The sequence below is a fragment of the Saccostrea echinata genome, unplaced genomic scaffold (genome assembly GCF_033153115.1).
Source record: "Saccostrea echinata isolate AGI-Se365-2 ecotype Australia unplaced genomic scaffold, CSIRO_AGI_Sech_v1 ptg000029l, whole genome shotgun sequence".
NCBI classification, from domain to species: domain Eukaryota; kingdom Metazoa; phylum Mollusca; class Bivalvia; order Ostreida; family Ostreidae; genus Saccostrea; species Saccostrea echinata.
In genome coordinates this window covers 36,307,171-36,320,530 of record NW_026889778.1, presented here as the reverse complement: position 1 = coordinate 36,320,530, position 13,360 = coordinate 36,307,171, and the positions used below count along the sequence as shown (strand labels likewise).

Genomic DNA, 13,360 nt, shown 5'->3' with positions numbered 1-13,360 from the left:
TTAAAGCATAGCTGTTAATTCCGTGAGATCACTTGTTTTTGTTACATGTAAATGTATCATCAAAGCTTCTTACACAATGCTGAGATATTTCTTTGAATGAACCGTATTTCTATGTTTTACGGATACATCTCCAATGGTATTTTTTAGTTTTGGGCAAAAAGATTAGCTAAAAATTGAAGTTGTTGACGCTAAAACTCCATTTTGTTTTAAAAGATATTTCAATATGTTTATTGCTGTTTAATTTTACTACATAACCCCCATTCCGTGCATGTCCTCTTAATAAAAAAAAGACATTTAGAAATCGGATAGTACAATCTTATGTTATTCGTAACAAAGAACATTAGAAATGGGACCTGTATTCTTTGCAAATTTTTTATTACATGATAATCCTACAAAGTTATAAAATTAATGGAATATTGATATTTATACTAAAATGGGTCAATATAATAATTGTTATCTAGAGACAAGGCATTCGTTTAGAGACTGATTTTACATTGATTAATTGCTATCGATTTTTTGCTCCTTAATATTTAAAGATAACTGAAAGAGCACGTGGAGCCTTACATACATTTCAGTTATCAATCTTGGAGCTGCATTGCAAGGTAAGTTTTCTTTCATAAAAATTAGTAATTAAAAAGGGACTTAAATAAATTCTTTGGATAAATCTTATAAATACTTAAATTTATGAAAGCAAAGGAAAAAACACCTATGTAAGCATATGAAACTTTTATCCACTCATAAATAACGTAGTATGTGTGAATTTGAAACCTTTACAAGATGGTTTTATTTCTTTTGGCAATCGGAGAATATCGTTTATTCTTAAGATGTTCTGTTATTTTCCGATTTTATTTTTATTCATCAGTAAATGACAATTTGCTGTTTTATAATCTTTAAGCCCTTCTTTTAGTTCTAACATAACTCAATGATGAATAAACTATTTCTTTTCTGATTTGATTTACTTTTTAAACATTTCATTAAAAAAAATTCATTCATTGTGCGTCCTGCTAATAAACAATGTAATACATAATGCTTTCTAAATAAGATAAACAATGTAGAAATGAGATGCATTATATTGACAAAAACACTGTTTTTGAATATTCCAAAATGTCTAATTTCTGCAGAAAATTGTACCTTTGCGAAAGAGAAAAAAATATTATGAACTCCTTTGGGTTGTATTGATGTTACAACATGTTTTCTTTATGTACGTAGGAGGATGTCTTAACAAAACAATAAATGTTAAAGTGGTTTTAATCTTAGATATTTCTTTTGAACTGAGAGATAATAATTTTCCATGAAGCAATGCTAATTAGCTATTTAACTGTTTAAGAAGATACATTTTCAATCAAGCCGGCGGTTGAACTCTCACTCAGGGAATATTAGCCCCTTCGTACATCAGAATAACCTGTATGTTATTCTGATCGACTGTTCAGCTAAGTTTAGAATTACTCAAACTGATCATGATGACCAAAGAACCTCTTATATCATTTGAACACCCCTTTACATCGTTGATTTTGTTTTCTTTTTTCTTTTTGAATATTATAATGGTGATCCACAAAACTTATATAAATGACCTCATAAGGATACTGCAGAGTAAAAATATTCCTCTTCCATTAAAACCAGTTTTTATTTTCAACTCTCAATTTGTAATAACCGTCACGGTAGCTCAGTCGGTAGAGCGCCTGCTCCTCGATTGGAAGGTCGTGTTCGCATCACGGCCGCAACTGACCTAACTCGATAAAAATAGGTAGCAACTGTTCCTTCGCCAAGCGCTCGGCACTTTGAAGTGAAAGTTGCGTGCCATTCGGTTGAGACCTTTAAAACCGAGGCCCCGTGTCACGGTAGGCGTTGGCACGATAAAGAACCTTCACTGCTTAATGGTCCTGAGTGTCGAGTAAAGGTCTAAATTTGAAGCCCTTCACCGGTATACGGTGACGTTTCTATATGAGTGAAAAATTCTCGAACGGGACGTAAAACAACAAACAATCAATCAATTAATCATTTTGTAATATATATGCTTGCATCTAAATATGAAGTACACTTATCCTTTTTTTCAGACCAATGAACATTACAATCACATCAAATTTACATATCACAACAACTGGAAATGAGGAAGACCTTACACCTTCGTTGAAATGTAGGTTATCCGTATGTCAGGACAAGCCATGGTACCTATGTGGGACCTTTGTTCTCACAATGGTAAACCTTGCAGTAGGAACAGCGGCAAATTGCTTTCTTTGTTTCCAGATCATCCGAAAGAGATCCTACCATACCACTACTTTTGCTTGCATTTTCGTCTTAGCTCTAAGTGACATCAGTGCATCAATTTCCATGATGGCTGCTTCGGTGGATCTTAATACAAAACCAATAAGCACAGTCACGTTTTCAGAAATATTTGAAATTGTGGACCGAAATATTCTACTTGCAATGGCGACAACTGTTATATGGTCCAATGAGAATATGGTGCTGTTTGCTATTGAAAGATATTCTTTAATGAAGAATCCAATCAAGTATGCTAGATTTCAAACACCAAAAAGAATATTTGTAAAATCGTTTCTTTGCCTTTTTATAACCGGGGTATTTAATATTTGCACTCTTGTCATACTTATTCAACTAATATGTAAAGAGATGAACGCAAATTGTATTCTGCCTTTCTTCGGTGCATTGGGTATTCCATTTTGGGTGGTAACTTTAATTTTGTTGATCGTTATTCATCGCAGTAAAATAAAACGTTTACGTGCGACACATCTCAGTACAAATGTACAAATCGATCGCGTAACGTCTAGAATGACGAAATCAATTTACGTCATTTTGATTAATTATTTTATCGCCAATGGACCTTCTCTCGTGATCGATATTTTGAAATTTCTTGAACTGTTCTGTACATTTTCATTTAAGGTAGATGGACCTTTACTTTTTAATGTGACTTTTTTCTTCAGTTCCATAAAAGTCACTGCTAATCCATTTATATATTTCTTCTGTTCTAAGGTCAAATGTCAGAGATGTTGTTATTTCGGAAACAAACCTCTTGCTTCGTCAGCGTTTTCGTAATATAATAGATAAAGGGAGAAGGTTGTTATTTGATTACGCTAATGCAAGCTAGTTAAAGGTTCACCAACGTTTGAAAATGAAAGCATCAAACGTTCGAGCCTTATCCTTACTCTATAAAATCCTTACGCTTTTTTAACAGAAAATGTCGGTAATTGTCCTTCATACATGTAATTACTTTAAATCACAATGTGATATACAACTTTCGTGTCATATTTTATTGTTTGTAGTTTTATTTAGATTGATCAATGTTCGCTATCTTCACCTTTTTCATCTTAGATATACACAAATTAATTATATTTACTTTTTGATAATTTGGAAAATTGCTGCATTTGTCCAGAGGCAATTTTTTTTTTAAAGAATGGTTATCATCTTAATTTATTTTAATTGATCTCATTTGTCCAAGATTCATTCAATGTTAGATTAAAGCAATAGCTTTTGTAACATGTGCATGTTTGCATTGCAAACGTGATTTATTGCACTGCTTTCCTGTTCAATTTGACAATCAAGAATCACTTAGCCAAAGTGATTAAATGCATTTATTTTGCATTCAAATATTATTGCATGATCTTCGTAGTATTTGTTTGACTATATTTTTGAAATCAATTTGTTATGAATAAAAAGAAATAAAATGCACTTGAAACTAATACTCCCTCTATGAAATGTCTTTATACTTCAGGGAGTTGCAAAACAGCCGCTGATTAGTTTCATTCATCAGAATCATAATCGATATGATGAAGATAAAGTTTTTCAAATAAATCAAAATGGTATCCGCGGACACTTTGGAGATGAATAGAGCAGAAAAAATCCTGACGCTCTTGCACGTGTCAGAAGATTGTTTGAGTGCATTGCAAACACAAATAATGCAAAGAAACAATTGGAGGAGACTTGACAGCCTGTCGAGGTTAAGATAAGATTTGAGTAATCTTAGTTATCATGTTAACATGTTTCTGGGTTAAGACTTTTAACCTATCTTTTTTTAAGCCATCATGAATGAAATCATCGAAGACCAACGACACATACAACAGATTAAGTTTTGATTTGTGGTCACGGAGTTTTGTCTCTCGCTTTTTTTTTTGGGGGGGGGGGGGATATATACAGGTCACATGAGATACAGATTTACATCAAGAAGAACATGCACAGACGCACACAAAAGGCATGAAACGGAGCAACACTTGCATAAACAAAAGATTCACAATTATTTGAAATGCGGTTTTGTGGGTGAAGTATAAACCCATCTGTTAAAGGTCTTGTAAATTAACCTACCGGTCCCCTACATGCCTCTGAATTAGCTCTCGGTTGTCGCCAAAATTATGGTTTGAAGAATATTTTACTGTGGTCGGAGAGAATTAGAGAGAAATATATTGATGGTATTTTACATGAATTCATATAAATCATTTTATTTGATCAAATCAATAAATTTATTACAGCATTCTTGCTAATTAGAATACATTACTTATATTTTAAATATAGCATTTTATTAAAATTGCTTCATAAGAGTTTTTTTTTTTATTCATTTCGTGAACATCCTATCTCACGAAAACTGAAAATGTTATTTTCGATTTTAAATGTCATTTTTGTGTAAACTCACGCATATCAATATACACAGAAAAACTCAGGCTATTGCGTTATATCGCACTTCATGAAATATGCCTATATGACAATTCTGTGTGAATTACACGCCTATTATTTAAAAAAAAACTTAAACAAATCTTAATGTAGAGCGACAATGTGTGCAGTGAGGATAGGCACAGTCATATTATCGCCGGGGACAATATGTTGATTATTAGTTTAAGTTTGGAAATCCTACAACTCATTCCATAAAAAATCAGACAATATATTAGATATAAATCTAATGGCACCGAGAAAGAAAACAAACCCAACATGATATGTAGCATATCAGAATATTACGTTATGTAGGGAAAATCTATCAAGAAAGACACGGGATTTTTGTGAAACTAATAGGTCACGTTCAAGTATGGCTACAGGTTATAATTATTTTTATTGTATAAGTCTCAATTTTTAAAAAATCTTTTATTATCCCTGAATATAACTGACAATGGATTGATGAGAAACATAACAGATATAAATAAAATACAAGAGGTAGTAATCTAAATGATACATATTTAATATGTATATTAAGGCCCCACTTTTTTAGGACTTTCCACCGCATATTTCTCCTTTTCAACAATACACACTTGAATTGTGTCAACTTTTGTCTGACTGCAAAGTCTCTTATGAAAAAGCACACGAATTTTAAACAACACGAACACAAAAAGATGCACCAATAATCCCAACACGAATGCCACAATCAAACCTGTCGGTAGAGCCACTGACAAATTGTTCCAATCTAGCACGGAGTAGATCGCCGATCCCCCCGCGGCGTAATAAATGAGGGAGAGAATGAGATATGCTGCAGAAAAGAGTAGAGGTTGGTAGGCATGCAAGAGTTTTGTCGGTTTGGCACATACTAAGATGTTGGCAAATGTGAAGAAAGCGTTTATCATGTGGGTGATAATGCTTGGTGGATCAAAACCTGTGGAGTAAAAATATCAACAAACATTTTTTTTTTTTCTAAAATGGAAATGCTTTAAATAAAAGAAACTTTTGCAAGAGCAGCTATCAAATACATTGATACCAAAGTACATGTTTACGAGCACACATTTTCAATTATTAGAAAAAAAAGTATAATAAAAGAATTCCATATTCATGATATTATTTTTTATGCAGCAGTGTACATGTACATGTACATGGATACACTTCACGATTTTGCATTTCCATTAATTTCAACTAGAGAAAAGTTAAGTATTTCAAATCGCAATCAAATGATTTGGTGACTCTGTAGTTTATTCCCTTATAGTCGAACTTCCTTATACTTAAATAAAAAACTGTTTGAAATTATAATTTTCCAGTGAACGTGCATAAGATTAGAATTCCTTACAACAAGAATTCTTAATAACAGATTTTCTTTAAAGCAAGTTCTACTGTACTATCACTACTATGTATTGTGCAATAGGGTTATGACTTACTGACAGTTAGGAGGCCATAATATGACACGGATATTGTAAGAGCCACCACATTGTTGATATTATATAGACACCACACAAACTGGAGATACCATGGAGATTCACTCGCACTCCCTGAAATGTTAAAAGTGGCTTATGTATATGACTTCAAACAAGATTTGTTCCTGGGATTTTTTTTCTGTATACAAATATACACTTTTATCAGAGATTTAAAAAAAAGATTATAACGGCTATGGAAAATAACTGCAAATGGCCAGTTTGATATTAATAATAGTACTCACCAGACAAAATATCCGGTCGTTTTATATGCACATAAATAGTGAAAATACAGTCAGAAATTGAAAAAATTCCCAGGACAGCGTATCCCAAGTTCGTCAAATACAAAGGCCAAGCTAGGGTATTTGGCCATTCTGTAGAATAGTAAGGCATGAGGAGAAGGTTCAACAGATGATAAAGTGCCCAAAATGTCGTCCATACTGGGTAGAAATACCTTGGTCCACACTAAAAAGAAAATCGAGAGAATAAAATATTGTGCAATTAATTAATGTAGTAGAATTGGCTTGAATTTTTAAATCTGGCCCCAAGACCATAAACTGCATGAGAACAGACTTTAGTCAAAATTTTGATTTTTAATATCTTGAGTTTTATTTAATGTATTTGTTTAAAAATTTGCAATTTTGTGTAATATTTCAATTCAAATACATGATGAAAATTTTGTTTCAATATCAAAATTATTTCAAAAGTTTATAATAGTTTGAAATTTTGACTTAAGTCTGTTCTCAGTTTATGGTCTTGGGGCCAGAAAATATTATGCAAATCATAAGTTTTACAATATTGCTCTTAGAATGCTTAATTGGAATGTTTTAAAAGAAGATACAATATTATAACAAATTAAGCCGTCTTTGAGAGCATATTGAGTCGACTTATTTTTACCCCCTGACAGACAACGAATTTGAAGTTATTTTTGAAATGTTTAATTTTTTAACAACACATTCAACCTTATATATGATGATTATGATTTAAAAAAAAGTGTACCTGTAGGCATGAGTAGAGTATTAGAGAGAAATCTGATACACGATGAAAGGGGTTGGGGATGAACAATGTTATAGTGAGAAAACAGAAAAGAGTAGTTTGAACCACAAACATCTGAGGTATGGATATCTACTCTCTCTCTCTCTCTCTCTCTCTCTCTCTCTTTTTTTTTTTTTTTTTTTTTAGATGACAAGAAATAAAAACTAAAGAAAAATATCTTTCATTTCCTTTTTTTCAAATCTATCGTCACAATATGCCCGGTTTTGTGGTCAGTTTCCATTGCTATTACTGACTGAACGGAAAACGTATTGAACCTGGAGTCATCAGGGGCCAGTGGAGGTAGAATCGGGGGAGAGGGGGGGGGGCGAAATGAAAAAAAAAAAGAAATAGGCAGAAGAGAATGATGGATAAGTCGAAGGTAGAAGAAAAAGAATGGGAGAGAGTTAACACTTGTCTACTCCAAACAAAGTCGGTTACAAGTTGTATAGAATTTAAAATATATCCAAAGCAGTATGAAATTTCCTATATGAAACATTATAAAAATTACAGAATAAATATTTACTTAGGAAAGTTATATTGCTTGTAAACTCAACATTTATTTTATGATTTACATTAAAAATATTATAAATGTTACAAATATCACTTAAAACATACTCAGTAACTGCAAGAAATAGGGACAAAATAAAACCAAGCTGGAATAGAGTAATCAGAGAATTCGAACAGTTTGATATCAGGATTATAAAGATTATCAAAGTAAGACATAATTTTTAAACTTACATACCTGAGAAGTCACGAAAGATTTCGCTTTGTTGTGTTTTAATGACAAATTTCGCAATCTAAACTCTTCTTTAAAGTTTAGACAACAACAAGACTCCATAGCGTCCACACTAATTTCTTGCTTGAAAGTCATGTTTTATTCCCACAAATACACGGCAAGTCTTCATTGATAATTTTTCCACGATTCATGTAGGAGTATTAGACATTATTCCGTAACAACCCGCGCCATGTGTCAGTGGACTGCTATTGGTCGTACGCTATGGCGATGTTGAATAAGTTTTACTTTCTACTTCATTATTTCCGCTTATTCGGCAGTGAACAAACGTCCTATAAAAGAAAAGGGGGAACTGTCCCACTGGCCCGGTATTCTAATATCTATGTTAAACCTCACTTATCAAAGATTTTTTACGCTTATTTACAAGATTATTTCTTCTTTTCACAAGTAGTGCCACCACACCATTTCCAAACTACCATAAGCCCCCTCTAGTAATTTTTTTAATGACCACGGTATTAAAGGTTTTACAATAATTAAGAAGAGCGGATGCTAGTTTAAATCCTTAATCTGTTTTCGTAACTGTTACAAAGACGAATAGCTTTAGGGACATATAAAAGTACATTTTGTAACACGGATAATTTAAAGGTTTCTGTGAGCTTGAAAGAAACGCTGTAGCGACCCGGGATACAATTATGATACATACTGAGGGATTAAATTCAAGCGCCTGTTTCTCTATATGCCCAGACAATTATCATTTCTTTTCTTGTGTGTGTTTTCAAAACTTGTTTATAATTATTTACATATTTCTGCTTTTTTTTTTACTTACTTATCTTTTATATATATATTTTTTTATTTTCATTTTGTCAGCGTGAAACTACAAGGACCCCCTTTTTTAAAGATGGAAAACATGACTAAGCAAAAATATAAAGACGAGAATTATTTAACCGTTTTATTTATTTATTTGTTTATTTATTTATTCATTTTTTTTATTCATTTCATTATTCTTTTGAGAAGTTTGCTTTTTTATTTTTTAAATAACAGATGCATAAATTACAAATCAGATGTATGTTGATAGAGAAATTTAAACTCACTTTAATTCCTTGATTCCTGTGAGATTTAAGATTAGCAAAATTAAAAAAAAAAATCATCAGTATCCAATATCCTTATATCTACTTTTCTTAACGATTACCTATTTTTTAACCATACATTGTACATTTATTTTTTACTCTATGACAAAAAACAGAAAGAGGATTTTTTTTTTTTTTGGTAAGTTTTTCATGCAAGTGTACATCTAATCACAAATTACTCTTCCTTCAATATTAACCAAAATATTTTTGATCAATTTTCTACAGTATGGTACATGTATCTAAGTTCTTTGCATACTTAACTAATATCCAAGTTAATGTATTTAAGTTTAAAAATAAATCCGCTGATAACCGTTACCTGTTTAATACCACTGATGTTGGGTTTTCCGTAAGAAATATGCGTCACTATAATCCCTTGCGGTTAAATGAATTCGTTGAGTGCCCTCTAATATCAAATCATTGACATACATATAACAACTACTGGTGCTTTAATCTAATTTAACTCAATTAGGATTAATTAGATTTGTTTATAACCATGGTCTACAATATTTGATCGGGTTTTCAATAATATTGGCAGCAGAATAATTTACCGTGTGAATTTCTTCTCCCTAATCTAAAGCTAAGAGTATTAATCTTTCGGTACCTTTTCAGTAATGTTACAGAGTATTAATCTTTCGGTACCTTTTCAGTAATGTTACAGCATTGCCTTTCAATAAATGTATACCATCTGTTAAAGGTCAGGCGATGCGTTCCTAAATTTCTGTTTTGTATATCTTCGTATTGTGTGGAAAATATTCAAAATTTTAATTACCTTCTAATTTCAAAACTGGTTTCTAATTGTCTTTAAAAAATTGAAACACTTAAAAATGTGTTTTTGGCTAATTTGAGTTTTTCCAAAAGGATTTTATAGGAAACATCATCCTTTGATATATTGCACAAATGCCTGATAAGCTACCTCAATTTTCTGAGAGTAAACATGTTAAAGTAGCAATACTTCAAAGACAGAATCTTTGAAAAAATTATATATTATTGAGGAACGTATCGTCTATCCTTAAGTTGTGTGTTAGGGTGTGTGTGTGTGCAGGCGCGCGCACAGTGAGTTACAATAAATACCCATAAAACTAATCACGCGTCTCAATACACAAGTACTTTTTTGGACATTTATAAGGGTGGTACAATCAATTGTTTTACAACAATAATGCAAATTGGACATTCATGTTTTTCCTCTATAAAACTGTGAAATAAAAAAATATCACCTAAAATTAATTGGCAAAATATATATACGCAAAAACTTATTATAACTATAGAACCTAATTTTAAGTTCTGGATACTTATATGACTATCTAGTATTATGAAGTGAGAAAACACTGCATGGTTGTATAATTATGAAAAAAAAAATAATGTATCACCCTGAAATAAACCCTAAAATCACATGTTGTTCCTTTATTTCTATATTTTATACCTGGCATTCAGTGCAAAACTATCTCCTGCCACCTTAAATTAACATTTCCAAATTGTCCGGAAAATAATACATCATTTTAGATTTAAAACGTACATGCTATCAAAAGAAAAATAAAACAAAACCAAATTTGCTATTTTTCATTGAAAATTAAAAAAAAATCAATTCAGACTAACACCAACACTGGTTAACTGACTTTAGCATGATGATGGATGCTTTCTATAAAAATTCAAGTCTTCTTACAATATCAATAAATACATTTTTTTTTCTAAATCGGTAGAATAAAGAATTCTTAATTATCATACAAATATATTGCGCCCTTTCACGAGGTCGATCCATAGATATATCGACTTTACAAAAAGCATATCGACTGAGCACGAATTGCGAATGATATCTTAAAATTCGATGTTCCGTGTCGAGGTTGGCGTTGGCACGATAAAAAAAACCCTCACTGCTTAATAAGCCCTCAGTGCCGATTATAGGTCTTTTATTAGTCCCCTACCGGTGAAACCGGAGGGGACTATAGGTTTCCTCTGAGTCTGTCCGCCCATCTGTCTGTCTGTCTGTCTGTCTGTCCGTCTAGCTGTCCCTCTGTCTGTTTGTCAATCTGTCCCACTTGGTTTTCCGCACTTTTTTTTCTAAACGCTTGCAGATATTGAGCTGATTTTTGGCATGTGAGTGTATCTTGATAAGTCACAGATCAAGTTTGCATTTCGTTCCGCTCCAATGATTTTGACGGAATTACGACCTTTTCAATTTTTCAGGGTTTTCCGCAATTTTTTTTTCTAAACGCTTGCAGATATTGAGCTGATTTTTGGTATGTGTCTTAACCTTGATGAGCTATAGATCAGGTTTGCATTTCGTTTCGCTTCATTGATTTTTTACGGAATTCTGTCATTTTCAATTTTTAAAGGGAACCAGATTACACTTGCCGGTAGGGGACTAGTATTGGTAATGCAACTCTCTCAGAATGCTTGTTACATTTTCAACCGTGAAATACTGTGATTTATTTATTGAATAAAAGTGATATTCTCTCACAGAGTGAAAGGATACAAAGTCATATTCTGTTACAATGTGAAATGATATCAATGTAAGTAAAAAAAATAATTTCTGGCCTGTCATAAAATATGTAAAAAAACCCATCTTGATAGAGACAAAAACTGCCAGTTTCTCCAAATATATTGCTAAAACCATGTTACAATGTTTTCTATGGGTCTCACAAATGATAAGCTATGACGTCTCAACCGTTCAACTATGACGTCACAGCCCATAACACTGTTAAGAAAAGACAGAGGCAATGGGAAAATCAAAGAAAATATAATAAACAGAAAATTCAATCTTTTGTAGATGGATATGGAATTCATTTCACTCAGGAGACAGGATTTTTTATATTTTCACTCGTGCTCTGCACTCGTGAAAATATAAATAAAAATCCTGTCCAACTCGTGAAATAAATTCCATATCCAACTACAAAACATTGAATATCCTCTATATATTTGAATCCCTTCACCGGTATATAGCGACGTCTCTATTTGAGTGAAACATTCTCGAATGGGACGTAAAACGATATGCAATCGATCAATCAATATTACAGGGTTAAAAAAGATGTTAAACATTTGAGACGAATTGAAACATAAATTGCTTAAATCATTTTATTGAAATATTGGAACATCTTCTTCGTTGCGTTTGTTAAATTTATCAATAGCATAAGTCCTTAATCGGAATATTCCATATACGAACAAATGAAATAGTGGTACAAATATTAATAATATCCCCATTGAAATGGCAACTGAAATAAGCGGAGATTCGTTCCAATTTAATAGCGGATAAACTCGCTTGCCTGCTATCAAAGAGTAACCCATATTGACTAAAATGTAAAGAAACATAAATAAAACAGGTTGGTAGAAATGAAGTATCCTTGTTTCCTTAGCACTGATAAAAATGTTCAGGATGACGTGAATTGGGCTGACAATTTGTACAATGATGCTGTTTGGATCGGTTCCTGCAACAAAAGAGGAAAATTACCACACAAAAATTTTCAAAGTCGACGTGCATTGTTTTGATTGTTTCATCAAATTTTCCCTTTTTATGTACTATGTATTTCAGTGGGAAAGAACATACATCTAAAAACAATAATTAAGAAATGAGCAAAACCAAATATTAACACTTACGAAAGGGTATAAGGCTTTGAAGTAACAACGTGCTTGTAAGTATAGAGGCACTAGCTATATTATAGAGCACCCATACCACTTGCTGAAACCATGGAATGTTAGGATCTGTATCTATAACAAAAATTAGTTTAAAGTAAAAAAATATTCAATACTAATGAACACTATAGAAGCCAACATTTCTTAAATTTCATGATTGCAGGAAACTTGATTAAGAATTTGAAGGCTTGAAGTGAAGCTCAAATATTGAGGCCTTGTTGACTTTGCAGAAATTGATCATTTTCTCTGTAAAACTTTGACACCCCCTTATCTTCGCCCCAACCTTGTCCCAAACACCATACTTTGAACAAACATAAATGAGCGCTGCATCAGGATATGCATGTCAATTTGACTAGTTGTAACCATTTCTTTTTTAGGAGAAGTTTAATTCAATAATCTTTCCTACATATTTCTTATGTTTTGCAGATTAAGATTTTTAAATGAGGCCTCCTATTTTCAGTACTTCTTTATTACACGTACAAAGGCTTGTACCATCATTTCAACAATTAACTTGAAATCTTTTGAATTTTTACAAGTTTCATTTAAACAGATAACAAAGGACAAAAGCAAGACTGAGAGACAGATAGAAACGGAAGAATTTTAAGCTCGCTTGATTCTTTTGCTAAGGTAAGCTAGACATGGTCAGTAGCAATATTAATGCTTATCATTAACAAATATAAGCTAGCAAACAACGGAATATTTCATATGTCAGTATAGTGGATATCAGTGAAATA

At 32.1% G+C, this 13,360-nt stretch overlaps 2 protein-coding genes across 2 annotated transcripts; one reads left to right on the top strand and one right to left on the bottom strand.

Moving 5' to 3' along the window:
* The first annotated feature begins 2,058 nt into the window (after positions 1-2,058).
* On the top strand, positions 2,059-3,048 carry LOC133195255 (uncharacterized). Its single transcript, XM_061331110.1, has one exon. The coding sequence runs from the start codon at positions 2,059-2,061 to the stop codon at positions 3,046-3,048; it is 990 nt and encodes a 329-aa protein (XP_061187094.1).
* A 2,135-nt stretch (positions 3,049-5,183) lies between these two features.
* Positions 5,184-7,982, bottom strand: LOC133195254 (uncharacterized). Its single transcript, XM_061331109.1, has 4 exons — positions 7,885-7,982; positions 6,353-6,572; positions 6,075-6,185; positions 5,184-5,581 (listed from the first exon to the last, which is right to left on the bottom strand). Exons 1-4 carry the CDS (start codon positions 7,978-7,980, stop codon positions 5,184-5,186), a joined length of 825 nt encoding a protein of 274 aa, XP_061187093.1. The 5' UTR covers positions 7,981-7,982.
* Positions 7,983-13,360: the final 5,378 nt, after the last annotated feature.

Coding starts and splice junctions, on each gene's coding strand:
- LOC133195255 (XM_061331110.1), top strand. CDS start 2,059: ATGAACATTACAATCACATCAAATTTACATATCACAACAACTGGAAAT.
- LOC133195254 (XM_061331109.1), bottom strand. CDS start 7,980: ATGGAGTCTTGTTGTTGTCTAAACTTTAAAGAAGAGTTTAGATTGCGA. Junction 6,573..7,884: donor AATCTTTCGTGACTTCTCAG/GTATGTAAGTTT, acceptor TTTTCTTTTTAG/TGTGGACCAAGGTATTTCTA. Junction 6,186..6,352: donor ACGACCGGATATTTTGTCTG/GTGAGTACTATT, acceptor TTAACATTTCAG/GGAGTGCGAGTGAATCTCCA.